The sequence below is a fragment of the Somniosus microcephalus genome, chromosome 20 (assembly GCF_052327205.1).
Source record: "Somniosus microcephalus isolate GS21.2 chromosome 20, FLI_Smic_1.0, whole genome shotgun sequence".
Lineage (NCBI taxonomy): Eukaryota > Metazoa > Chordata > Chondrichthyes > Squaliformes > Somniosidae > Somniosus > Somniosus microcephalus.
In genome coordinates, this window is record NC_141006.1 from 57840020 (window position 1) to 57867868 (window position 27849).

General features: G+C 49.3%; 1 protein-coding gene across 2 annotated transcripts; it reads left to right on the forward strand.

Annotated features, from left to right (window-relative positions):
- On the forward strand, positions 1-27706 carry LOC147103306 (proton-coupled zinc antiporter SLC30A2-like). Of its 2 annotated transcripts, XM_085962778.1 has the most exons (9): positions 1-530; positions 2074-2282; positions 3890-4036; positions 11591-11744; positions 18713-18920; positions 19761-19866; positions 20776-20910; positions 21464-21534; positions 26959-27037. In XM_085962778.1, the coding sequence occupies exons 1-8, from the start codon at positions 439-441 to the stop codon at positions 21502-21504; spliced, it is 1092 nt and encodes a 363-aa protein (XP_085818904.1). In that variant the 5' UTR covers positions 1-438; the 3' UTR covers positions 21505-21534; positions 26959-27037. The 2 variants fall into 2 exon arrangements, with proteins under 2 accessions (XP_085818904.1, XP_085818903.1); XM_085962777.1 differs by lacking the exon at positions 21464-21534 and having other exon boundaries at positions 6-530; positions 26959-27706.
- The last annotated feature ends 143 nt before the right edge of the window (positions 27707-27849 follow it).

Below are 27849 nucleotides of genomic sequence, written 5' to 3' on the forward strand. Positions count from 1 at the left end.
AAAAGTTTTGAGAAACTTTCCCTGTCTGTGCTGCCCACATAAACCTGAAGCAGGCGCGTTGGTTTTAATGTTAATTTTGCATTTACCAGGCTTTATTTTGGAACCCGATTATCCACACGATCTAAAACATCACGCCCCCTATTTTCAGGGCAGTCAATGGTTTAAAATTATTTCAAAGTTTCAAAAAAAAAAGTTTGCGAACGAGTTTCCATTGCACACGAGCTGGGGCAGAGCCGGGCTCAACTCTTCCACACGGTCCGACTCTCTCTCAATAAAAGGACCTCGAGCACCCCGCCCGCTCTCTTGACCACTCTGTCTCCCTTGGTGGAACTTTGCAAGAGGTTTCCGGTTTTGGGAACCGTCGCAAGTGGGATTCGAAGTTTCCTCAACCCCCCCCCCAAAACTTCTCCTTCCGAAGGATTTTAAATTGGAAAATCGATGGATGGAATGAGCGAGATTTCGCCGCTTCTGAAGGACTCGACGCCCCCAGGAAGCTGCCCCTCCGCCGGCTGCGTGGCGCTGGACGGGAGGTACCAGGAGGCTCACCCGCTTCCTCCTCTCTCTCTCTCTCTCTCTCTCTTTCACTCTTCCCTCTCTCCAACATCCTTCCTTGGATGCCTTTTTAAAAGGTTTACTTTCATATCCGATAACTCCTCTGACCGTTTCAGTGCTTGGTGCGTGATAGAATCCCACCCGGATTGTCCCGGGTCCAATCCCTGGTCTGTGCAGGAGTAGTCCAGAGTGGTATAGGGACATTACAATTGACCTCAGCATCGTTGTACTCGGGAGGTGACAATCAGCTCCTGGTTGCTCTCTCGCCGACCCTATTGGAAGTGTGTGTGGATAGGGATGTTGGGCAAGAACGAAATCCGATTTGTGATGCCCCTTGCAGTCAAATAGTTTCCTAGCTCGACTCGCCGATGAAGAATGGTCGCTTGGGTGAGGCACAAATGTGAAAGTTCGAGGAACTACACCCAGTAAGAGATCATTCCTGGAGAGGGGGTGGGGTGGGGGGAAGAGGAGGGGCGGGGAATCAACATAAAGGGTGGAAAAGTAAGCATAGGTAAGAAAACAAAGCAAATCAGGAAGTAGAGCTCCGGTAAGTTTTGATTTAAAAAACTTACAGCTTGTAGGAGGGAGGTGAAAGGATAAAGAATGAAAGAACTTGCATTTCTGTACCGCCTTTCATAACTTCCAGACCTCCCAACGCGCTTTAGCGCCAATGAAGTACTTTTTGAGTGTAGTCACGGTGGTGATGTAGGAAACACCGCAGCAAATCTGCACACAGAACGATCCCACAAACAGCAATGCGATAATGACCAGATAATCTGTTTTAGTGATGTTGGTTGAGGGTAACTATTGGCCCCAGGACACTGGGGAGAAATCCCCAGCTCCTCTTAACACAGGGAAGAGAAACATTGGGGTCAATTTTGAACTTTGGGCGATCGACCGGCGGAACGCACTGCCCATTCCAGCCGGGCAAAGACCCCATTGATTTAAATATGGCCGGCAAACAGCAGGGCACCACCCTGGTACAGCTCGTCGGATCAAGGCCTCGGGGGGAGCCGCCAGCAAGCAGAGTAGTTTGCCCACAGAAATAATTCGACACTTGCCTTCAGTTCTGTCATCCATGGACCTGGTCGAGTGAGCGCTACACAAGCTCCGACCTAATCAGACTTAATTCCGACCTAAAATGGTAGTCGGGGTCCTATTTAAGTCATAGGACCCCAATTTCCATGTTAGAAGGGGCCTGTAGCTTGAAGCAGGCGAGTGCTTTGGCTACCCAGTGATGGGCCCCTTTCAAAATGAAGAGTGAATTCGGAAATGTGGAACACATTGCTCCAGAGGACCACAAATGCAAAATCAATCGGAGTATTTAAGAGAGACAGAGACTAATAGGGAAGTAAGGCTGTTGGTGGTGTTGGGGGGGGGGGGAGGATATGGAGAAAGAGCAGAGAATTGGGATTTAAAAAGATGGAGCTGTTATAGCCGAGTGGGTTTGATGGTTCGAATGACCTACTCCAGTTTCTGTGTGTAATTATACCTTTTTCTTTTCTCTTTTTTGGTTTACAGCACTTCCCCGGAGCAACGTGAAGCCTTTTCAAATGTGTTGTATGGCAGCCTGACGCATACGGACCCTGTCCTGGATCAGCTGGAGCCTCAGCACTGTCATTCTAGCCAATCATCTGGAGACCATAAGGAAGTGGATAAACAGCGTGCCCGTCGGAGGCTGTATCTAGCCTCTGCTGTCTGCTTGGTCTTTATAATTGGCGAAGTGATAGGTAAAGAATGAAATAACTTCTACGTATATAGTGCCTTTCGCGACCTCCGGATGTCCCAAAGCGCTTCACGGCCAATTAAATACATTTTTGAAGTGTTATTACTATTGTAATGTAGGAAACGTGGCAGCCAAGTTATGCACAGCAAGATCCCACGTGCAGCAAAGTGATAATGACCAGATAATCTGTTTTAGTGATGCTGATTGAGAGATGATTATTGGCCGGGATACCAGGGAGAACTACCCCAACCGCCCCCCCCCTGCTTTTCTTTGAACAGTGCTGTGAGATCTTTTACATCCCCCTGAGAAAGTAGAAGGGGGCTTTGGTTTAACATCTTATCTGAAAGCCAGCACCTCCGACGGTGCAGCACGCTCTCGGTACTACGCTGGGAGTGTCGGGTCGAGATTATGTGCTCTGGTCTCTGGAGTGGGAAATGAACCCACAACCTGTTAATGCTGAGCCAAGGTTGATCCCTTGTTGCAGGTAAATAGAAATCTGCTTCTGCAGTGGTGCCATTCCAGCATGTCCACTTCACGTTTGATTTGAAATGGCTGTGGATTGGGTTCCATCAAGGAGCACGCCCAAGCCAAAATTTAAAAAAAAAATAAAATCCTCTAGTAGATCCAATGTGGTAAAGAAGCACTCCAGAGTAGGAAGGTCCCAGATTTGATTCCATGTGCTGAGTCAGCTAGGTGGGGAGGGGGCCACTACAACTAACCTTGGTGCCTTTGGGGGTGGGGGGGGGGAGGACGGCCGAAATCGGCCAGGGTTCCCACTCGTGATTACAATCTAGTGACCTGCTGGAAAGTGCATGTGTGCAGACATCAGGTGAGAGGACAGGATCGGGCTCCAGTGCGATCAAATAGTCCATTGAACCTCGCTGCCCAGTTTCACCCATGAAGACAACAGTTGGTGCCAGAACTGTACCCAGAAAGAGGAACTATCTTCAGGCGAGATGGGGAGAAAATTGGAAAGGGGTGGGGGTTATTGTAGAAATCTAATGCCCTGGATACTAGGAAGGTTGTGTTATGGAATATTTTAAACCAGCACTCGACACAAGGTTTTAGATCGATAGTCAAGTTGTCTTTATTGCACCGGTGGGGAAACAGTCTGCTCTGTCTTAGCCAGACTTTTTCCAAATTGTTACAGCAAACACTACATTGTTATACATTACAATACACATGGCCATCTCATGCACAATTCATTCCTGCCACCTGATTGGATCTTGGCCCACATACACCTTCACAGATTGGTTACGAATCTTAATATATAAACATGTATAAGCTGCCTCCTCAATCAATCACTCAAACTGCTGAATGCTGATTAAAAGATACCTTGGGATGCAACCCAGATATAAAGTTTTTACAGGCAGCTGAAATCCCAGACACCCTGTCTGCATTTAATTGTTTTTTGGCTTTCAAAGGTCAGCTTATCTTGACCGCTTCTTTATGGATGTGGTCTTTCATGTTAGTCCCTCTTTCATACACCATTCAGTGAAACTGCCAGCGATGTCAGTTTAACTCTTTCCTCACTGCAGTTGGGATAAATGTAGTGTGGATATTGAAACCCCATGTTCTGATCCTTGCCAACCATTCATCTTTCTCATTCAGGGGGATACTTGGCTCGGAGTCTGGCCATCATGACCGATGCTGCTCATCTCCTAACGGATTTTGCCACCATGCTCCTCAGCTTGTTCTCGCTGTGGGTTTCTTCTCGACCTGCAACCAAAACCATGAACTTTGGCTGGCATCGTTCAGGTGAGGTCTGATCTGACATTTGTATCTAGATGTGGAGAGAGTCTGGTCATTAATGTAACCAGTTATATAGAAGATAGGAGCAGGAGTAGGCCATTCGGCCCCTCGAGCCTGCTCCGCCGTTCAATGAGATCATGGCTGATCATCCAAACTCAGTACCCTGTCCCTGCTTTCTCCCCATATCCCTTGATCCCTTTATAATCCTCGGTTTGAGTTCATCTGAGTAAATCAACTTGTAACGCATTTCAATCTGTTTCTTTCTTTCAAAAATGGTCTTGTGATCACTCCCTTCTGGCCTCGCGATTGAAATGGTTATTAACTCACACTGCGGATGCTGGAAATCTGAAATAAAAACAGAAAACGCTGGAAATACTCAGCAGGTCGGGCAGCATCTGTGGAGAGAGAAACCGAGTTAACGTTTCAGGTTGCTGAGCTTTGGTCAGAACTAGAAAAGGTTGGCGATGTTAGAGAGGATGCGGAGGAGATTTACCAGAATGGTTCCGGGGATGGAGGATCTGGGCTACAAGGACAGGTTGGAGAAGCTGGATTTGTTTTTATTAGAGCAAAGGAGGTTGAGGGGTGATTTGATAGAGGTGGACAAGATTATGGCGGGTTTGGATAGGCTAGACGGGGAAAGGCTGTCCCCACTAGTTGATGGTACAAGGACTAAGGGACACAGATTTACAGTTTTGGGCAAGAGATACAGGGGGGACGTGAGGAAAAACTTTTATATGTAGCGAGTGGTGAGGACCTGGAATTCGCTGCCGACAGAAGTGGTGGAAGCGGGAAAGTTTTCAAGGGGAGACGGGATAGACACTTGAAGGAAATAAACTTGCAGGGCTAGGGGGATAGAGCGGGGGAATGGAACTGACTGGATTGTTTTACAGAGAGCCGGCACGGACTCGATGGGCCGAATGGCCCCCTTCTATGCCGTATGACTCTATGGGCTGGATTTTGCCATTGGGGGCAGGTTGGGGCTGGGTCAGGTGGTCGGCGGGTCCTGCTCCCGCCTCCGATGTCAGGCGGGATAATTTAGCTATTTTGCCCTAATTGGGCAATTGATTCTCAGCACGTGCGCACCCCTGGCCCAATGAGTCTTTTGAGCGTGAAATTCGCCTCTGATGACGTAATTTATGCAGCTGCATTTAAGGGCTCCAAGCAGCCTTGGTTCATTTTCTGCCCCTCAACTTTTATTTGCTTTTATTTGCTAATCTTCTAACGGTTTGGTCCTCTTGAAATGTCTAGTTCAAGGCCCAAGGCTGCACCCCAGTTTGATGAGGACTCCTCCATGCTCTGGTGGAGGGAGCCAGAGCTCCGAGGGAGGTGCTGTTTCCTTCCTCTGGGAGGAAAACACCAAACACCTCCCCAGCAGACGAAAGCCGTGTGGCTGCAACTGGCACAGGCGGTCAGTTTGAGATCAATGTGCAGCAGAACCTGGCTGCAGTGCCGAAAGAGGTTTAATAACCTTGTCTGCACAGGAAAAGTGAGTATGACATCGCCATGACCCTCAATCTGATCCCCATCACCTCTCGGCACCAGCATTGTCAACCTACTCCTCCACATCCCACTTTACCCTTACATCCCTTGCACCCTTAACCATCCCTCTCTCTCTATGTACACAATCACTTAACTATTCGACTATGCTGGCCTCGCACTCCCTATCACTGTTATGCTATGACAACAACTAACAACACACAGGGAGGGCCCTTGGTCTTGGGACCTCACTCCATCTTTGTGTCCTTCTAAGCATCTATGCTATGGATTCTCTACACTCACTCCATCATTCTCACTCAAACTTCACTTGTGTCCCTCATTGCAGGAAAAGAGAACCCACAATAAGAGGGAAAGGGCGAAGACAGGGGGAGGGCTACCCTCAATAGCCCAGCTCACCAGCGCTGAGGAGGCAGCCCTGGAAATCGTTGGAGGCGAGGAGGATGTGGAAGTGGGGGATGGACAGATGGGCGCATCAGAGCAAGCTGGTGACAGAATAGTTTTGCATCTCTCTCCCTTACATTGCATGAGTGACTGATACGGCTTCTGATGCTCAAACAGATGGACTTATCATCTGCACAATTCCATGTGCATGCAATGTTTATATCACATGTCTAACTCATTCCTTTACTCCCTCACAGGACCATCAACAGCCCCCCTCACCACTGCCCAGGAGGAACAGCCTGAGCCAGAAGACTCCTCCGAGGAAGCTGCAACCTCTGAGGGCGCAGCGTCAGCAGAATTAAGCGCACCCAGCACCAGCGCAGACACTCGCACCTTGGTGGGTCATTCGCAAGATAGATTAGTGTTGTCACCTGGTGTATCACAGCTTACAAGTGAGCATCAGCAGATGGTGGAGACAGGGACAGCAGTGGAGAGTCCTCGTCGGAGGGCGCAGGGTGCTTCCAGCTCGGCTCCGCTGCATGTCGACCCTGTGCCTCCGGGTCCATCCAGAAGGAGAGCGGTGATTGAACCCCAGGAACAGGTGCAGGAGTCTCTGGCAGGTTTTGTCTCCAGGGTCACTGAGTGTGGAGAAGATGGAGGAGTCCATCACTAACATGAGCAGAGCCTTTGTGGAGGCATTGGCACATGAACGCATCACCGCGGAAAAGATGGCAACCTCTGTGGAAAGGATGGCTACGGTAGAGGAGAGGATGGCTATGGCCATGGAGGAGCTAAGTCACCAGAGTGTTGAAAACATGGTGATTGTTCAGAATAGACTGACATCCCTGGAGGAGTGATGGGCAGCTATTGAGCAGAGAAACCAGAGCCTCTGGAGTAGGACTGCCAGTGCAGATACGGGTCCTCATGGCCCCCTGAAATACAGCAAGGTGCTGTCAAGCCACTTGCTACCTCTGAAGTGGGGCTGACCCGTGAGAGGGGTGTTGGTGACAGACAACAAGGAAGTGGGGGCTCCTCTCCAAGTGCACTCACTCCCATGCCACTGCGGAGCCCCGCCAGAGTCCTCACCCAAATGAGATGGGCGTCTCATCTCCTGCACAACCGCAGGAGCAGCAGACTGTTGGTGAGCCCTCACAGGCTCGCAACCCCAGAGGACGCCCGCCAAAGGTGTCAAGGCAGGAGCAGCATGAAAGTGAGCAAGGGGCCTCCACATCTGCTGAAACCACAGGGGAAGCACCATGTAGGAGCACAAGTAGTCACAAGGGTAGTCACTTGGGTGTTCTGTTGTGTTTAATTGTTAAATGCCATCCTTTAGTCAATGTAATAAAATGAAGTGACTGCAAACTGTTGAAGTTCTGGGCTGTGTCATTTCGCAATGGAAGTTCCACACTGAGGGCTCAGGGTGACTTGGATTTGTCATGATGGTGGTCAGAGTGATAGGAAGCCGCAGGTTCTTGTCCATTGTCTATGGTGTGGTAAGAAGGTGCAAGCCAAATGTGTTTGATTGGGCAACCTAAGCAAATCTGGCCAAGATGAGTGCATCCCGGGCAGCAATGGGCTCCCGTGCTGCTGCTGCTGGTTGATGTGCCTCCACAAGGTCTTCGTTCTCGCTCTCCTCCTCCTCAACCTCACCCTCATCCTATGCACTGAGCCACTTGTCCCTCAGGCAGCAGCAAGCCACGATGCTGTGCCATGTTGTGAAGTGCACAGCAGACCATGACAATTCTGGAGACCCTGGCTGCTGAGTACTGCAGGGCTCCACCTGATCTATCCAGGCATCTGAATTGCATTTTCAGCAAGCCAATGGTTTGCTCGATAATGGATCTGGTGGAAATGTGGCTGGAGTTGTAGCGCTCCTCAGCTTCATTGGATGGCCTCCTGAACGGCATCATTAGCCACGTCTTCAGGGCATAGCCCTTGTCTTCAAGTAACCACCTGCAAAGTTGGGTTGGCAGACTGAAGAGCGGAGGCACACTAGACTGCCGCAGGATGAACGAGTCATGGCAACTGCCGAGGTACTTGGTGCAAACATGCAAAATGTCCTTGTGGTTACACACCAGCTGCACATTGAAGGAGTAGAAGGCCTTGCAGTTGCCAAAAAGAGCTGGATTGTGATGGGGTACCTTAAGGGCCACGTGTGCAGTCTACGATGCCCTGCACCCTTGGCAAGCCTGCCAGATTTGCAAATCCAACCGCACGCATGGTTATACTTGCTTGATCCTTGGAGAAGTTTGTCATGCGCCTTTGCAAAGAGGGCATCGGTAACCTGCATGATACAAGTGTGTGCGGCTACCTGGGAGATGCCGCTGATGTCTGCTGTTGATCCCTGGAATGAGCCTGAAGCAAAAAAGTTGAGTGCGGTGGTGACTTTGACAGCCACTAGTAAGGGGTGTCCACCTGCTCCTCTGGGCTCCAGGTCTTGGTGCAACATTGCACAGATGTCACCCACTACCTCTCGCGAAAGTCTCAGCCTCCTTTGGCACTGCTGCTCAGTCATGTTGAGGAAGCTCGTCCTCTGTAGACCCTGTTTTGGGGGTATCTCCTGCGGTGACGTGCTTCCCTGCACTGGCGCCTTCTGGCCTGTGCAGCTTCAGGTGGGTGAGCAGCAGATTGGCGCTCCTGTTGTTGCTCCTGCTGGTGGTGCTGCTGCTGTTCCGGGTTCTGGTGCTGCCGCGGCTGGTCTTCGTCCGAACCTGAGGTCCAGGAGGAAAGGAAATAAATGGTTCCCAAGCTGCAGGTATATACCTCAGTTGAGGAAGCGCTCTGTCAATGTGGGGAGAGGGTTTTCCCAGGAGGTCACAGTGGAGATGGATCTCTGCTTCACCACTTCCAAAATCAGTAGACCTACAAAAAGTTCTCCAAAACCTGAGGAAAAGAAAGTTCTGCCACCTGCAAATGATCATTGTGGAAAACGCTGTTTTTATGGTGGAGCTGCAGCTGTTAGGAAGCCAGCCACTTGTGAACCCGACAGGATTAACTGGAGTGTTTCAGGGGAGGCGTGCAGCATGCGGGAAATGTGGCAAAATTTAAAAGGCCTCTCAAAATGGGATTATAGAGGTCATTAATGAGCAGTTATGTGCCTTAAGGGCCTATCCCGCCGCTTGGAGGCGGGACCGAAATGGAGTCTGCAAGCCCGCATTTGGGAAAGTTGTGCAGAGGTGGGTTGACGGCGGGATCGGAACCCGCCATCATTTTTTACAACTTTCCCACCTGACCCGCCTTCAAACCCGCCTCCTCGGGGCTGGTAAAATCCAGCCCTATGACTCTCTTGGGGGGAATTTTGCCAGCCCTGGGGAGGCGGGACTGCTGGGAAAATGGCAGAAACTGGGAGCGGGTATCAACCCCGCTCCCAACCCGCCTCTGTGCCATCTTCCCCGGAGGCTCCTCATCTCAACGGCACAGACGACAGAATGGCTGCTGCATTCTCCGATGCAGGAGCCATCTGATTTCTGCTAAGGGAAGAGGTTTGTTGAGTCTTCAGTACAAGGACTCGCCTTAGAACAGAGATGGTCAGTGTTTGACAGCTTCTCCCAGCTGTCAAACAATGACGATTCATCGTCATACGCTGACGTCCTCTGTCACCGGCTTTCCCTTAATTGGCCGGCTAAGCCCGTAGGGCTGGCTTAACAAGGTCAATCGAGGGAAAATAGCGTGGGTTGGCCAGATGTCATTGGGGACGGGACTGAAACCCAACAACCAGCAGTCCTGTCCCCATTGATAAAATCCAGCCCTATGTAACAGTTTTTAAGCAAGTCGAGGCAGGGCAAGGGGAAGTGGAGGAAAGAACATAAGGGATGGCCTTTGATAGGGTGGAAGGCAGGCGTGAGTAAATGACAAAAGGGATAATGGTGCGAGGCAAAAGATTGTGGTAATGGGACAAGTAAAGAAACAAAATATGAGTCTAGAGCTGCTAATGGTTATTAACTGCTTGACTTTAGCATGAATGGGTGCTAGGGGAAGGGTTTATGTAAATCCTGAATGGGGGTGAGATTGGTTTTGGGTGGTAGTGCAAAAACAGGCAGTTCCCATTGAAGCCGAGTTCCAGACCAATTTTGTTCCCGGGTGTTTTACACACTCCTTGTGTAGATGGGGACAGTATCGTGCTCGAAGTCCCTCTGGATAAGTATTTCAGAAGTTGCGTCAGTTGCACGTGTCTGTTTCTTGTTTGTAGTCTGGGAGTAGCTCGCCTTGCCTACGCTGCCACAGATCCTTTCACCTCCCTCCTGGGGAGGACCGTGGACTCCATTTGCCCCGTCCCCACAACGCCCCGACCATAGCCCCCTGGCGGACCTGCATCCCACCTCCCTGTACGAACATACGACAGGCTGACGGGTAAAGACCCTCTGGTCCATCGAGCCCGCCCCCCACAGTTGCGCTACCTTGTGTATCACAACATATACACTCCACCCCACCCGAAACCATGTGATCTCCTGGGAGAGGCAAAAGAACCAGATTAAAAACCCAGGCCAAATTGGGGGGAAAGAATCTGGGAAATTCCTCTCTGACCCATCTAGGCGATCGACACTAGTCCGGGAGCTCACTCTGGCCCTGAATTCCCTGCAGTACCTACCTTCTGTAAGAGGTGATCTCCGCCCCAGCCAGAAACAAATCCAGCTCTCACTTGAAGGAATTCAGTGAATCAGCATGCACTGCACAAGCCGGCAGCTTGTTCCAGAGGTGCACTATTCTCTGGGAAAAGAACCACCTCCTGACATCTAACCTAGATCTGGCCTTGTACAATTTACATTTGAGACCCCTGTAGCGGTGTGGTTTGATGCTCCAGCACGCTGTCTGAATATTTCCCCTTTTTCTTTGAAATAAGTAGTTGCTTAGTGGAAGTGGGGACTGAAGCCAAGTTGTATGTTTTCCCAACCTGGCTTTGGAAACACAGAGGGGATGGTGACTAGCTGTTGTGTGCGAAGGTGCAATTACATACAGGACAATTAGCACGGGATATGGAGCAAATGTGGAAAAATGGAAGTTTGAGGTGCAGATCAGCCATGATCGAATTGAATGGCGGCGCTGGCTCGAGGGGCAGAATGGCCTGTTCCTGTTTCTTGTGTTACTATTCCATTGTTCAAAAGCCTACTCGCCAGGCTCACACCAGAGGAATGGGCACTTGGTGAGGTACAGAAGGGCCTACATAGAATGTACAGCACAGAAATGGGCCATTTGGCCCAACTGGTCCATAGCGATGTTTGTTTATGCTCCAAGCGAGCCTCCTCCCACCCTCTTCATCTAACCCTATCAACATAACCTTCTATTCCTTTTTCCCTCATGTACTTATCTAGCTTCCCCTTAAATACATCTGTGGTATTTGCCTCCACTACTCCCTGTGGTAGCGAGTTCCATATTCTCACCACTCTCTGGGTAAAGAAGTTCCTCCTGAATTCTTTACTGGATTTATTAGCGACTACCTTATATTTATGGCCCCTCGTTCTGGTGTCTCCCACAAGTGGAAACATCTTCTCTACGTCTACCCTATCAAACCTTTTCATAATTTTAAAGACATCTATCTGGTCACCACCCAACCTTCTCTTTACAGTAAGGGGGGGTGGGGAATAGATATCCAATGGTATCGTAAATTGAGATTTACCTGTGCATGTTTTTAAAAATTATTTTACGCAAATGAACTCTCTTTTTCCTTCCTCTGGTGCCCTGAAGAGATTCTAGGAGCCCTGATCTCGGTGCTGTCCATCTGGGTGGTGACTGGTGTGCTCGTGTATCTGGCGGCTGAGCGACTCATTTCTGGGCAGTATGAAATTAATGGTAAAGCCATGCTGATCACCTCTGGGTGTGCTGTTGCTGTCAATATCGCGTAAGTATCCTCTTGTGCGTAAGTAGCATTTTATTACTTTTTTATTCCTGAGCATTTCCTGTCATGAGTGCGCTGACCCTTGCTAGGGTATGGTTTCACTGAACATGAGAACCATTCAGTAACTTGCTCAAGTGTCCACTCTTCCTGTGAGAGCTTAGCGAATATTGTCTGGCTGTTCCTCTATGGAGGCATCACTGCCGAGCCCAATCCGGTCTTCCTCTGCCAAGCCAGATTTGTGCTTTCCAGCAGGAGTTACTGGGTAGAGATCGGGAGCAGGAATCCTGGCTGATATTTTTGCCTCTCTCCTGAGCCCAGGGGCGTTGAGATCGATTTCATCATCCCTATTGTTACTGGGGCTGAGATCAACCAACACTGCACAGACACTTGTAACCTTATGACTATCTTATTGGTGGTAATTACAGTGTTGTGTGTTTGTAGCCTCCCAGGAATTGCGAGACAAAAAAAAGACCCCAAGTTCCGTCTAGTTCGTCTTCTACCATTCCAGTAGATGTGTGGCACAACTATAATGGAGTTGCTGACTAATCGTAACAGTCAATCGCTATTAACGAGTCTACAAGGGATCGGTGCTAGGACCCCAGCTATTCACAATATATATAAATGATCTAGACGAGGGAACTAGATGTAATATCTCCAAGTTTGCAGACGACACAAAGCTGGGTGGGCGTGTGTGCTGTGAGGAGGATGCCGAGAAACTCCAGTATGATTTGGACAGGTTGGGTGATTGGGCAGAAGCATGGCAGATGCAGTATAATGTGGATAAATGCGAGGTTATCCACTTTGGTGGCAAAAACAGGAAGGCAGATTATTATCTGAACGGCAACAGATTGGGAAAAGGGGAAGTGCAACGAGACCTGGGTGTCCTTGTGCACCAGTCGCTGAAGGTAAGCATGCAGGTTCAGCAGGCGGTTAAGAAGGCAAATGGTATGTTGGCCTTCATAGCGAGAGGGTTCGAGTACAAGAACAAGGATGTCTTGCTGCAGTTGTACAGGGCCTTGGTGAGACCACACCTTGAGTATTGTGTGCAGTTTTGGTCGCCTTATCTGAGGAAGGATGTTCTTGCCATGGAGGAAGTGCAGCGAAGATTCACCAGACTGATACCTGGGATAGCAAGAATGACGTATGGGGAGAGATTGGGTCGATTGGGCTTATACTCGCTGGAGTTTAGAAGAATGAGAGGGGATCTCATTGAAACTTATAAAATTCTGACAGGACTGGACAGACTGGATGCAGGAAGGATGTTCCCGATGACTGGGGAGTCCAGAACCAGGGGTTACAGTCTAAGGATAAGGAGTAAGCCATTTAGGACAGAGATGAGGAGGAATTTCTTCACCCAGAGAGTGGTGAACCTATGGAATTCTCTACCACAGAAGGCAGTGGAGGCCAATTCATTAAATATATTCAAGAAGGAGTTGGATATATTTCTTAAGGCTAAAGGGATCAAGGGATATGGGGAGAAGGCAGGGACAGGGTACTGAAATTGGATGATCAGCCATGATCTCACTGAATGGCGGAGCAGGCTCGAGGGGCCGAATGGCCTACTCCTGCTCCTATCTTCTATGTTTCAATAGACCCAGACCTGATGGGCTGTCCAATGTTCATTAGCTCTCTACCTCCCCAGCCAAACATCCTTAAAGCTACTGAACTGAATGGCTGGGCAATATTGGCGCGCGGGGGGGGAAACCACATGATTTGGGTTTTGTTTCGCCCTCTCTCGCTCTTCACTATCCCACTTTGAGTTCCTGATCTCCATTGCATTGCTATGTGGAGGCTCCAATCAAAAGGCAAAACCCCTTGTGGAAGGGAGGGGGAAAAGGGCAGATAGGGAAACGGTTAACATGCTTCCTGGTGACTGGCCAAGTCGCAGTGACCTGCTATCAGACCTGTGGTCTTGTCTTCTCCATTACAGGAAATCCTTGACCCATGAGGAATGAGGTAAGGGGGTGGGGGAGTAACATAGTTTAAATGTGGTCTCATTTTTCAATTTTAACAGATTTGGTGTTGTAAGGAATGACTTGTCATCAATGCATTCTCCCCTCCAATTTGCTCCTGCCCATTCCTCTCCTGCAGGTGCTGACTGTGATGAAATATATTCCATTCATCACTGCCTGCTTTCTGTGTCTTTTCCCTTCCCCCAGTCCTCATGTATTATGTATTGGAATGTGCTGGAATTGGTTGTGTGCAGGGCTCCGCCCATACCTGGCTCCTTTGTAATTAAGTCAGTCGGGCATCAGCCTCCTGAAGGAAGACATCTCTCTAGTTTACGTGTTATGTTCTAAGTTAATAAAAGCCTTACTTTTGTTCTGCTAACTTCGAGTCTCGGAATAATTGAGGCACATCAATTTTATTAACTTAAATTTTCAACACTATGGATCAACTCCTGAAACCCGAACGTTTGGATTTGGATCAACATTCTCCGGACGCATCAGCACGCTTCGGACACTGGTTTGACTGTATGGAATTCTTCCTGGACAATTCCGCAGCCGTCAAAGACGCTACGGACACTGCGAAGATGAGACTCGGAATGCTACGGAATTGGGTAAGCCACCGGGTTTACCCCCATCCAAGACGCCGATACGTACCTGGCCGCCTGCAACATCTTAAAGGCGCATTACCAGCAGCCTACGAATGAGGTGTATGCTAGGCATCTACTCGCTATTCGCACACAGCGACCTGGGGAATCGGTGGAGGAGTTCCTAAGCATCCTGAAAAAGCTTGGCAAGGACTGTAAGTGCCGAGATGTAAAAGCCGCAGTGTACACCGACGAGCTTGTTCGCGATGCCTTTATCACAGGCCTCAGCTCCACTCACATCCGGCAAAGACTGCTGGAAAAAACGGAGTTGGACCTGAAACAGGCTGCGGACACCGCGCGGTCCCTGGAGATGGCCCAGAGAAACTCGGACGCCTACTCTTCAGCCCGCGCCGCCCACGCCGCCACGTGTGCGCCGAGGGCGCCGCCATCTTGGAAGGCATCTTGGCAGCCCGACACCGGCGGGGCCCAGCTCTCCCCCCAGAAGCCCTACGACAGCCGCGACGCGTCAAGGACCCAACTGCTACTTCTGCGGGCAGCCAAAGCACACCAGAAACCTGTGCCCGGCGAAAGGCACCACCTGCTTTAAGTGCAGTAAGAAGGGGCACTTCGGGAAGGTGTGCAGAGGGAACCCCGCCGGAAAACCAACCGCCGGAAAACCCGCCACCGCCGTGGGAGCGGCCATCTTGGACGCCATCTTGCCCGACCTCGTGGGGTCCGCCATCTTATGAGCAGACAGCGTGGATGCCATCTTGTCTCGATCAGGGCCCTACAGTGGCATCGGTCACAGTGGACCAGACCAGGCCGCATCCGCTATCCAAATCAATGGTGGACATCGAGGTAAACGGGTGCCGGGTTAAATGCTTAATTGACAGTGGAAGCACGGAGAGTTTTATCCACCCTGAACTGGCACAACAACTCTCCCTAAAGGTGGTCCCTGCTCAGGGTACCATCTCTATGGCCGATAAAACCCAGACATCGACCATTCTGGGTTACTGCACGGTACAATTGTGCGTTAACGGAACTGTGTATGATAATTTTAAAGTATTAATCATGAAGAATCTATGTGCGAGCGTGATCTTGGGTTTGGATTTCCAGTGCAACCACCAAAGCATCACGCTCAAGTACGGTGGGTCCCAGCCGCCCCTCACAGTGTGCGGTCTGGCTACCCTGAAGGTAAAGCCGCCTTCGCTATTCGCGAACCTTACCCCTAACTGCCGGCCAATAGCGACCAAAAGCAGGAGGTACAGCTGGGAGGACAGGCGGTTTATCGCGACCGAGGTAGACAGGCTCCTGAAAGAGCGCATTATTGAACACAGCAACAGCCCGTGGCGCGCCCAAGTGGTAGTGGTAAGGGGTAGCGAGAAGAAACGGATGGTGATCGACTATAGTCAAACGATCAACAGGTACACCCTACTAGACGCCTACCCGCTACCCCGCATATCAGAAATGGTGAACCAAATCGCCCAATACCGGGTGTTCTCCACCATCGACCTCAAGTCAGCGTACCACCAGCTACCTATCAAACCAGAGCACCGCCTTCGAGGCGAACGGACGCCTCTACCAATTCCTCAGAGTCCCCTTTGGGGTGACGAACGGGGTCTCGGTCTTTCAGAGGGAGATGGATCGCATGGTCGATGACCACCACTTGCAGGCAACCTTCCCCTACCTCGACAACGTCACCATCTGCGGTCACAACCAGCAGGATCACGACTCGAACCTCAAGAGGTTCCTGAAAACCGCACAAAAACTCAACCTCACCTATAACGAGGACAAGTGCGTTTTCAACACCACGCGCCTCTGCATACTGGGCAGCGTGGTGGAGAATGGGGAAATCGGACCAGACCCCGACCGATTGCGCCCCCTACGGGAGCTGCCCCTGCCCAACACTCCCAAAGCCCTGAAAAGGTGCCTGGGGTTATTTTCTTACTATTCCCAATGGGTCCCCAACTACTCCGACAAAGCCCGCCCCCTCTTGAAAGCATCCTCTTTTCCGCTCTCTGCTGAGGCCCACGCCGCCTTCAAAAGCATTAAGCAGGATATTGAGCGGGCCACGCTACAGGCAGTGGACGAGAACACTCCATTTCAAGTGGAAAGTGATGCGTCCGACTTTGCCTTGGCGGACACCCTCAACCAGGCAGGGCGGCCCGTAGCTTTCTTCTCGAGGACCCTCCAAGGGCCCGAGATCAGACACTCCTCCGTGGAAAAGGAGGCCCAAGCCATCGTGGAGGCAGTGCGCCACTGGCGCCACTACCTAGCCGGCAAACGCTTCACCCTACTTACCGACCAGCGATCGGTAGCGTTTATGTTCAACAATAAACAGAGGGGGAAGATTAAAAATGATAAGATTCTTAGGTGGCGGATTGAGCTCTCCACTTTCGAGTACGACATCATTTACCGGCCAGGGGCCCTTAACGAATCCCCTGACGCCCTCTCACGAGGGATGTGTGCCAGCGCCACCGAGGATCGGCTACAGACCCTCCACAACGACCTCTGCCACCCAGGGGTCACGCGGCTGTTCCACTTCATAAAGTCCCGTAACTTACCCTACTCGATTGAGGAAGTTCGGTCTCTGACCAGGAACTGCCGCACTTGCGCTGAGTGCAAGCCTCGGTTCTACCGCCCAGATAGAGCCCACTTAATCAAAGCTACACGGCCCTTCGAGCGGCTCAGCTTAGATTTCAAGGGCCCCCTCCCGTCCGTCGACCGCAATGTTTACTTCCTGAACATTGTGGACGAATACTCCCGTTTCCCATTCGCCTTCCCCTGCCCAGACATGACCAGCGCCACGGTCATTAAATGCCTCAACAGCCTGTTCTGCCTGTTCGGTATGCCGAGCTATATCCACACGGATAGGGGGGCGTCCTTCATGAGTGAAGAGCTACGCCAGTACATGCTGTCCAAGGGGATCGCCACGAGCCGTACCACCAGCTACAACCCCCGGGGTAACGGCCAGGTGGAGCGAGAGAACGGGACAGTGTGGAAAGCAGTCACTCTAGCTCTAAGGACCAAGGGCCTCCCTATCTCCCGCTGGCAGGAAGTCCTCTCGGATGTGCTCCATTCGATACGGTCACTATTGTGTACGGCCACTAATGCCACGCCTCATGAACGAATGTTTGTCTTTCCTCGGAAATCCACCTCAGGCGTATCCATGCCATCATGGCTCTCCACCCCAGGTCCGGTACTCGTGCGAAGGCATGTGAGGGGCCACAAGACGGACCCTCTCGTGGAGCCAGTACACCTACTCCACGCCAACCCCCAATACGCATATGTCCGGCACGCCGACGGAAGGGAGGACACCGTGTCCATAAAAGACGTCGCCCCAGCCGGCATCGACAACAACCACGGCAATAGCAGCGATGACGATCACAGCAACCCTTACCCACCCACTACTCTTTCATCACCCCCGGAAGAACATCGACCAACGGCACCCCCACCAACTACCCCTTCAACAACCCCGGCGGCACCCCCGGCAGAGACCCAGGAGGCTACCGGGGACACCCAGCCGACACCCGCGGCACCACAACAGCCACGTCGGTCGCAGAGGACTATCAAACCCCCGAACAGACTAAATCTATAGAAGGGGTGAATGTGATGAAATATATTCCATTCATCACTGCCTGTTTTCTGTGTCTTGTAACTGCCTGCTTTCTGTGTCTTTTCCCTTCCCCCAGTCCTCATGTATTATGTATTGGAATGTGCTGGAATTGGTTGTGTGCAGGGCTCCGCCCATACCTGGCTCCTTTGTAATTAAGTCAGTCGGGCATCAGCCTCCTGAAGGAAGACATCTCTCTAGTTTACGTGTTATGTTCTAAGTTAATAAAAGCCTTACTTTTGTTCTGCTAACTTCGAGTCTCGGAATAATTGAGGCACATCACTGACTTTTGCTGGAGTACAGTTCCACGAATACCATCAGCCCTCTACCAGCTTTTCAAGTGGTCATGCTTCATGCATGAGCCAAGATGCAAGCATTGGCAGGTGGTGGGGTGGGGTGGGGGAGTGTTACACGACAAGGGATGGGGACATCACGGTCCTATCCATATACTTGCTTTGCAGCCGAGGTCACTAGGCATCACTGGGTAGCAATCGGGATTAGAAACCCTACCTGATTTTAAAAAAAAAAAAAAAAAAAAAAAAATCTTGTTGCCCTACCCCACTGAGTCTAACTGTGGTACCCTTGTCGCGCTCCCAATTAGATATCAGCAAAGTCAGAATGTGAACGAATCCTGGGTCCTTCCCTGTTTGTGAAGCTGCGTACAATATTCGGCAGTGCAGATACTGGCCTTCAATGAGCCCTACTATCTGATTATTGGTTTTTAATGTGCATTTTGATTTTTGTTTTTTGGAAGCTCAAGGCTTTGCCATACACTCCATTCTAATTTCTTCCTCTGTCCGTTCCTATTCCCCACCTCCCCCACAGAATGGGCGTCATCCTTCATCAGTCTGGTCACAACCACAGCCACGGCAGTACAGGAGAGGTCAGATCACATGATGCCGAGTCCGAGCCCCAGGGGTCAAAGTTCAGTGGCCGTGTGAACCCTAGTGTACGAGTCGCCTTCATCCATGTCATGGGAGACCTGTTGCAAAGTTTCGGAGTCCTGATCGCTGCTTTTATCATCTATTTTAAGGTACGTGGGCAGCATTTCAGTTACGTGGTTCATAAAACTAAAAAGGGAGAACTGGTAACTTTGGAAAGGGCGGGCGAGTTTGGAGTAGGGTTGTCAACTCTGGTAGGATGTATCCCTGGAGGTTTTCTAACATGATCTGTCACCTCCAATCACCCCGCCCAGTCAAACAGCCTTTTCCCCCCACCTCCAATATTTTTATACCTAATAAATTAAAGTGTTCAAAGAAAATGGGGGGGGGGAAAACACTTCTTTTAATGCCCCTCCCATGATTTCTTTTCTCCAGGGTGTTGCTCACAGCCGTGTCCAGGAGACCAATCTTTAATTCCTGTAGACTCCAGGACAATCCTTGGAGAGTTGCCAACCCTAGTCTCAACACTCCCAAGTAAAACGTCCCAAGGCGCTTCACAAGAGCGTTATCAAACAAAATTTTACACCAAGCCACAAGGTATTAGGACAGGTGACCAAAAGCTGGGTCAAAGAGGTCGGTTTTAGGGAGCGTCCTAAAGGAGGGGAACGAGGTTTAGGGAGGGAATTCCAGAGCTTGGGGGCCTAGACAGCTGAAGGCACAACTGCCAATGGTGGGGGCGATAGAAATTGGGGATGTACTGCACTAGACTGTGAATATGCTCTCAAAACATTGAGTTTTTTTTTTCCATGTTTAAATGTCAAACTCTGCCTGGAGTGATAACATTCCTGGAATCCGTTTGGCACAGGAGCCACGGGATCAGAGTCTCCTAAACATACAACAGACCTTGCTTTTCTTTTTAATCTCCTAATGTGTCGGGTGTTTTAAATACATGCTCGTTGCATTTGAATAATTTTCTTTTCATTTGTGTTTAGCCTGAATATAAATTTGTGGATCCAATCTGCACCTTCCTCTTCTCCTTGCTGGTTCTGGGGACCACCATCGCCATCCTGAGGGATGTTCTCCGTGTACTAATGGAAGGCAAGTCCGGAGTTTTCACATTTTTATTTGCTGTTGAGAAATCTTAAGTGAAGGTGCAGGATACCGTGAAGGCTGAAGAGAGTAGCAGAGAAGATGAGGTGAATGAGCAACGACCATCCTTGGGTTTTTAAAGCCTGTGGATTGGGAAGGGTGAGAGAGGCAAGTGAGTCCATAGGTTTGAGGTGGTGGGGGAGGGGGCGGGACATCAATTTGTGTTACAGATTATGTAGTGAGTCATGATTTCAACACCGTGAGGTTTCAGGGAGGTGGAAGAGCAACTAGGAGGGTTATTTATAGCCATGGCGCAACCACGGTAGCATTGATTTTAAAGGTGACATGAATCAACTGAGCGGCCTGCGGGTGGCGCTGTCCAGGGAGAGTATAAATACTCGGGCACGGGCCCGGGCCCAGCTTGCGCAGGACATTCTTAACAGGAACTAGTGAAGGACACAACTAGACCTCCATGTTGTAAAACAGTTGATTAAAGCTTTGTTTAACGCTTAGACCAAGTGCCTAGTAGTTTTCTTATGTCAAAAGGGTTGTATGGAGGAGGGGAGGGGGGGGGGGGGAAGAGAGAGGAAGGCTGGAGACTAAGGATCGCCAATTGGAAGGATGTTTTTCTTTCCTTGTATCCAGGAGGGTGGGAGAAGTTTTAGATCCCCTGCAGATAAGAGAGCAGGGTTGAGTCTTGGATGGATTTGAACCATGCAGGGAGTTGATATTTGCTGAGGAGGAGTGTTTGGCATGAAAGAAGGAACCATGGCAGCTACAAGAATATGGGAGTTTCATTTGAGATTAGAGAAGATGGTGAGGCCCAGGAATGAGAGCACAGAAGGAGCGATGATGCACACTCATTTTAAGCCAAACAAAAGTATTCCCACTGAAGCTCAGCTTTGTATTTCAACTCAGGTACCCCGAAAGGAATGGATTTCAACCATGTTAAAGAGACTCTCCTGTTAATTGATGGCGTGAAAGCCATGCACAGCCTCCACATCTGGGCGCTGACCATGAACCAGCCAGTGTTATCTGTCCACATCGCCATCAGTAAGTACGAGTGGATTGCTCTCATTGGCGGAGATTACTGTAGATTTGTTCAGCTGTGTTTGAAGCCGTGTCGGCCGTGGCTCAGTGGGCAGCGCTCTCGCCTCTGAGTCAGAAGGTTGTGGGTTCAAGCCCCACTCCAGAGACTTGAGCACATCATTTAGGCCGACACTCCCAGTGCAGTGCTGAGGGTGTGCTGCACTGTCGGTCTTTCAGATGATGCGTTGAATCGAGGCCCCGTCTGCCATTTCATTTGGACGCGATAGATCCCGCGGCACTATTGGAAGAAGAGCAGGGGAGTTCTCCCCGGTGTCCTGGCCAATATTTATGTCTCAGTCAACATAATTAAAACAGATTGGCCCAGAAATTCGGGTCTCCACGGGTGAGTACGCACGGGGTACTCACCCGTAGGCCCAATGGAAGTGCCGGTTCCTGCATGCACTGCGCATGCACGGGAAACCGGCACTTCCGTTCCTCTGAATGAAGGGGTTCAGAGGTTGAACGCGTGCGCGGGGGAGGCTGCGCGTGCACATTGAACTTCGTTTTTTTTCCACAGGTTTTCCCGGGAACGTAAGCCTGCAGAATTTAGAAATGTAAAAAGCAGGCGTAAGGCCTGCTTTTTACAAGGTAAGTGGTGAATTAATTAAAATTAAAACATTTTTTCCACAAGTTTATTATTTTTAAATACTTTAAAGCAAAGTAAGTTTATTTTTAGCCCCGTTAGAAAATAAAATTATTTTTTTCAAAAATTTAAATTATTGTTTAAAATAGTTATTTCATGTAATTTATAGTTTATTTTAAAAATGTGATTTAAAAAAAAAAATTATTTGAAGATTTAATGCTATTTTGGGGCCGTAGTATTTATAACCCAGGGGACGCATCGAACTAACTGCGCCCCTGGGATACGCAAGCACTGCGCACCGGCAGCTGGGCCAGGCCCCGGATCGGAATTCCATGGGGGCCTACAGCTCAATGGCCGGCGCGCAAGGTAAGTGTAGGTCGGGGGCTTGCACCCACGTGAAGCCCCCGACCCGAATTTCTGGGCTGGCCATTATTGCAGTTTGTGGGAGCTTGCTGTGGACAAAATGGCTGCCACGTTTCTTACATTACAACAGTGACTACACTTTAAAAAATGCACTTCATTGGCTGTGAAGTGCTTTGGGATGTCCTGAGGTCATGAAGTGAGAATCATTTTTTTTCTTTTAGTTGTATCTCATTAAAGGGGGAAAGAAGCCTAAGGGGTGAACTTTGAGCACCTCATAATCTCCCTCCACCAACAGAATATTTTATATTATTGTCTGTTCAAACGATAATATAAAATATTCCAGGGCTGGGAATTTCCTTTTGAGCTGCTTGGGATAACTTGGCCAGAAATCCCGTTTACGCACCACGTACACAGTTTCTGCCATGCTTACGGCAAAGTTACGATGTCCAGCCGGAAGCAATCCGAGGAAATTCCCAAACCTGACCCTTTTCATTTATTCAGGAGTGAAGAGCCCCATGTCTGGTCGTCAGGTTGTCCCTGATGCCTACAAAGGTGACTGCACTTCAAAAGTACTTAAGTAACCTGAGGTTGTGCAAGGTACTCGATCAATGCAAGTTTGTTCATCGAATTGCTTTGATCCAGTTTTAAATTGCATTTGTTATCGGATGGTTACACACACTGTAAACCCTCTGACTAAGGTTACCCACTCTGATTACGAACTCATGGAGGTTTCATCACATGACCTCCCGCCCGCCCTCTCCTCGCCCCACCCATCCTCGCCCTGCCCCGCCCTCCCGCTGCCGATTGGAAAGTGCACAGACTCTTCATTACCTGATAGGCTGTGTGACTGGAATCATCCATTCTTCCCACATCTAATATTTTAATAACTAATAAACAGAAGTGATCAAAGAATTAAAAAAAAATTAACATTTTACTGCCCCCCCTATGATTTTTCTCCAGGGTTGCTCGCAGCAGTGTCCTGGAGATTAATCTTTAATTCTTGGAGACAAAGGGCAATCCTGGAGGGTTGGCAACCCTCCCCTGCCCTTGTATTACTGGAGTACTGAGGTCCAGAGGCGAGATATAAATAAGCCAGAGTTTCCTTCCTGTCCTGTAAACTAGTAGGCAAGAAAGAAAAAAAAGTAGTATACTATTATTTTCCATAACTCTTGTTTAATTCCTTTCAGTTTCATATAACAGTGGTCAGGGCAGCGTTAATGAAGCTGATTGTTTACAGTAACTGAATGTTACAATTTTGGTTGTGCACAGGCCACAAACGTTTGCAGTGCCACATAGTACCAGCTGATGGGGCTGTTGAGCATCAAAAGCAGGCTTTCCCTTCACCAGCAGCACTATGATGCTGTAGTCTTCTTGTTCGCTGATGACTGCACAGTGGTCAGTGCCATTCACAACTCCTCAGATAATGCCCACATGCTACAAGACCTGGACGACGTTCAGGCTTGGGCTGATAAGTGGCAGTAAACATTTGCGCCACAGTCATTGCCTGGCACTTCTATCTCCAACAAGCGAGAGTCTAACCACTGCCCTTGACATTAAACGGCATTACCATCGCCGAATCCCCCACCATCAACATCCTGGGGGTCACCATTAACCAGAAACTTAACTGGACCAGCCACATAAATACTGTGGCAACAAGAGCAGGTCAGAGGCTAGGTATTCTGCGGTGAGTGTCTCACCTCCTGACTCCCCAAAGCCTTTCCACCATCTACAAGGCACAAGTAAGGAGTGTGATGGAATACTCTCCACTTGCCTGGATGAGTGCAGCTCCAACAACACTCAAGAAGCTCGACACCATCCAGGACAAAGCAGCCCGCTTGATTGGCACCCCATCCACCGCCTTGAACATTCCCTCCCTCCACCACTGGCGTACCATGGCTGCAGTGTGTACCATCTACAAGATGCACTGCAGCAACTCGCCAAAGCTTCTTCGGCAGCACCTCCCAAACCCGCGACCTCTTCCTCCTAGAAGGACAAGGGCAGCAGGTGCATGGGAACACCACCACCTCCAAGTTCCCCTCCAAGTCACACACAATCCTGATTTAGAAGTATATCGCCGATCCTTCATTGTCACTGGGTCAAAATCCAGGAACTCCCGACCTAACAGCACTGTGGGAGTACCTTCACCACACAGACTGCAGTGGTTCAAGAAGGCGGCTCACCACCACCTTCTCAAGGGCAACTAGGGATGGGCAATAAATGCTGGCCTTGCCAGCGATGCCCACATCCCATAAACGAACTTAAAAAATAAAAAAAAATGTATAAATGGAGTGAGAGACACATGCGCCGAGTTTATGGGCAGTGGTATTTGACCTGGTGTCCCTGCATATGGCATCAAAACAGATTTTAAAAGGGACCAAAAGCAAAATGTAAGTTTTGAAACAGTTGGAGTGCATGATAGACAAAACATCGACTATGACGCTAGAGGTCATTGAGCCAACACTTAGGCTGGGTTTTTAGATGGTCTGTTTGCTGAATTGAGTCTTGCTGAATAATTATATTAAGATAATGCCTATATCTCACTATCTCTGTAAGCTCCTCCAGCCCCACAACCCTCCGAGATATCTGCGCTCCTCTAATTCTGGCCTCTTGAGCATCCCTGATTTTAATCGCTCAACCATTGGTGGCTGTGCCTTCAGCTGCCTCGGCCCTAAGCTCTGGAATGCCCTCCCTAAACCAATCCGCCTCTCTTTCCTCCTTTTAAGACCCTCCTTAAAACCTACCTCTTTGACCAAGGTTTTGGTTGCCTGCCCTAATATCTCCATATGTGGTTCAATGTCAAATTTAGTTTTATAAGCTCCTGTGAAGCACCTTGGGACGTTTTACTACATTAAAGGTGCTGTATAAATGCAAGTTGTTGATGATGATGATGACCCTTTTAAACCACAGGTATATCATTGCTAGCGTTCAAAAGTTTCCCAGTACTTTAATAGACTGAGCAGATAACCAGTGCAAACTAGGTCTTTGTTGGAGGGAGACAGTCTCGCAGAGCTGCCTTATAATAAAGGAGACTGATTGTGACTGATGGCTACCTGTTGGAGACTCTTGACAAAAGTCATCTTCAGTTGTGTGATGCGGGTGGTCTTATTAAGTAACAGAATGAGGTGATTGGGACCCTGCAAGACCCCAGCTCTGTCACGAGTTAGTCTACACTGATTATCTACTAAAAGAAAAGAAAGATGTGCATTTGTATAGCGTCTTTCACGACCACCTGACGTCTGAAAGTGCTTTACAGCCAATGAAGTACTTTTGAAGTGGAGTCACTGTGGTAATGTGGGAAACGCGGCAGCCAATTTGTGCACAGCAAGCTCCCACAAACCGCAATGTGATAATGACCAGATAATCTGTTTTTGTTATGTTAGTTGAGGGATAAAAATTGGCCAGGACACCGGGGATAACTCCTCTGCTCTTCTTCGAAATAATACCATGGGATCTTTTGCATCCACCTGAGAGAGCAGACATCGTATCCGAAAGACGGCACCTCTAACAGTGCAGCGCTCCCTCAGCACTGCACTGGAGTGTCAGCCTAGCTTTATGTGCTCAAGTCCCTGGAGTGGGACTTGAACCCACAACCTTCTGACTCAGTGTGCTACCCACTGAGCCACAGCTGACACTCCTAGTATGGGGCTGTGAGTTGTGATATTGGAACAGAAGGAGGCTTTAAGTCCTCGAGCCTGTTCCATCATTCAATTAGATCATGGCTGATCTGTTTCTTAACTCCATTTACCCGCCTTGGTTCCATAACCCTTAATACCCTTGCCTAACAAAAATCTATCCATTTCAGTTTTGAAATTTTCAATTGACCCCCAGCCTCAACAGCTTTTTGTGAAGAGTGTTCCAGATTTCCACCCTTTGTGTGAAGAAGTGCCAATGGGCCACCATTGGACGGCCTAGCTCTAATTTTAAGGTTATGCCCCCTTGTTCTGGACTCCCCCCACCTATGTTCCCTGTAATTTTTTCAGGGGCTGCGCGGCCCCTTCAAGATACCGCGCGTGTGTGGTTTTCACATTGAAAAGCCGGCTGCGCACGTTCCCTGGAGCAGTGCGCAACCTTGTGGCCCGCGCCTTACAAGGAACACTGCACCACATCCCGCCCGAGCCTATCAAATCCTTTAACCACCTCTATTAGATCAACCCTTAATCTTCTATACTTAAGGGATTACAAACCTAGTCTATGCAACCTGCCCTCATAGTTTAACCCTTTTAGCCCCGGTATCATTCTGGCAAATCTCCGCTGCACCCCCTCCATGGCCAGTATATCCTTCCTGAGGAGTGGTGCCCAGAACTGAACACAGTCTGAACGCAGATGTGGTCTAACCAGAGCTTTATATAACTTTTTACATTCGTATATGGGATGTGGGCATCGCTGGCAAGGCCAGCATTTATTGCCCATCCCTATTTGCCCTTGAGAAGGTGGTGGTGAGCCGCCTTCTTGAACCGCTGCAGTCCGTGTGGTGAAGGTACTCCCACAGTGCTGTTAGGGAGGGAGTTCCAGGATTTTGACCCAGCGACGATGAAGGATCAGCGATATACTTCTGTCAGGATGGTGTGTGACTTGGAGGGGAACTTGGAGGTGGTGGTGTTCCCATGCGCCTGCTGCCCCTGTCCTTCTAGGCGGAAGAGGTTGCGGGTTTGGGAGGTGCTGCCGAAGAAGCCTTGGCGAGTTGCTGCAGTGCCTCTTGTAGATGGTACACACTGCAGCCACGGTACGCCAGTGGTGGAGGGAGTGAATGTTTAAGGTGGTGGCTGGGGTGCCAATCAAGCAGGCTGCTTTGTCCTGGATGGTGTCGCGCTTCTTGAGTGTTGTTGGAGCTGCACTCATCCAGGCAAGTGGAGAGTATTCTATTACATTCCTGACTTGTGCCTTGTAGATGGTGGAAAGGCTTTGGGGAGTCGGGAGGTGAGACACTCACCGCAGAATACCCAGCCTCTGACCTTCCACCCCATTCCAGCCTCCCAGCCCTTGAGATAAATGCCTTTTTAATTATTTTTTTACCTGTCCACTAGTTTTTAGTGATTTGTGTAATCTAATGGCTTTGTTTCTTGCAGATGAAGATGCAAATGCTCAGGTTATATTGGCTGAAGCTAACCAGATGCTCCAGAGCAAGTTTGACTTCTACTCCATCACTATCCAAGTAGAAAATTACTCTGATGATATGGTCAATTGCAAGGAATGCCAGGAGCCCAGAGACTAGTTCCCACCAGTGACTGGAATTTCTCTAGTGTGCATGTCTGAGAGAGACATCACTTGTGACCACGTCTCAGTGAATCACACCTGAAATGAGTTGAGTGCGAGAGGCAAGATGATGTGTGAAATACTCTTACACTGACTGACCCGGATCCCAAGCACTGTAGGTGAGAGTGAGTTGTGATGGTCCTTTTTGCACATTGGAAAGTCAAGGGTCAGGCTCTTGTATGTGTCCGCATTGAACACAGTCATAAGTGAGACTTCAAAGTGATATTTGAACATAAATGTACCATTTGGGCATTCAACTGGCACTAGGAGAGTTATTCCCTGGACATGCCAGTGTCTTCTGGGAGAGTGATTGATTGGGGGAGATAATTAAGCTTTTGTGTTTATGATCCATGTTCATGGATGTAATGTGTTTAAGACATGACTGTTCTTCCCTCTTTCCCATCGATGTGACTAAACCCTGGTGATGGGAGACTAATGCTGTCACTTTTTTTAATGTAGTTATCATTCAATGTGTCCTGGTCTTTCATATTTATGCAAGAGTTCTTAATGTAAGTTTTTGCTGAACCAAAATAAACACTTTTTGAAATTTGTAATCTCAAAGTTGTGTGGTGTCTTGTGTGTCAGATTGGCTCAGTTTAAGGCAAAAGAACCAGAGGCAACATGAAGGAATAATGTTTTATGCAGCGAGTTATGATCTGGAATGCACTGCCTGAAAAGGTGGTGGAAGCAGATTGAATAATAAC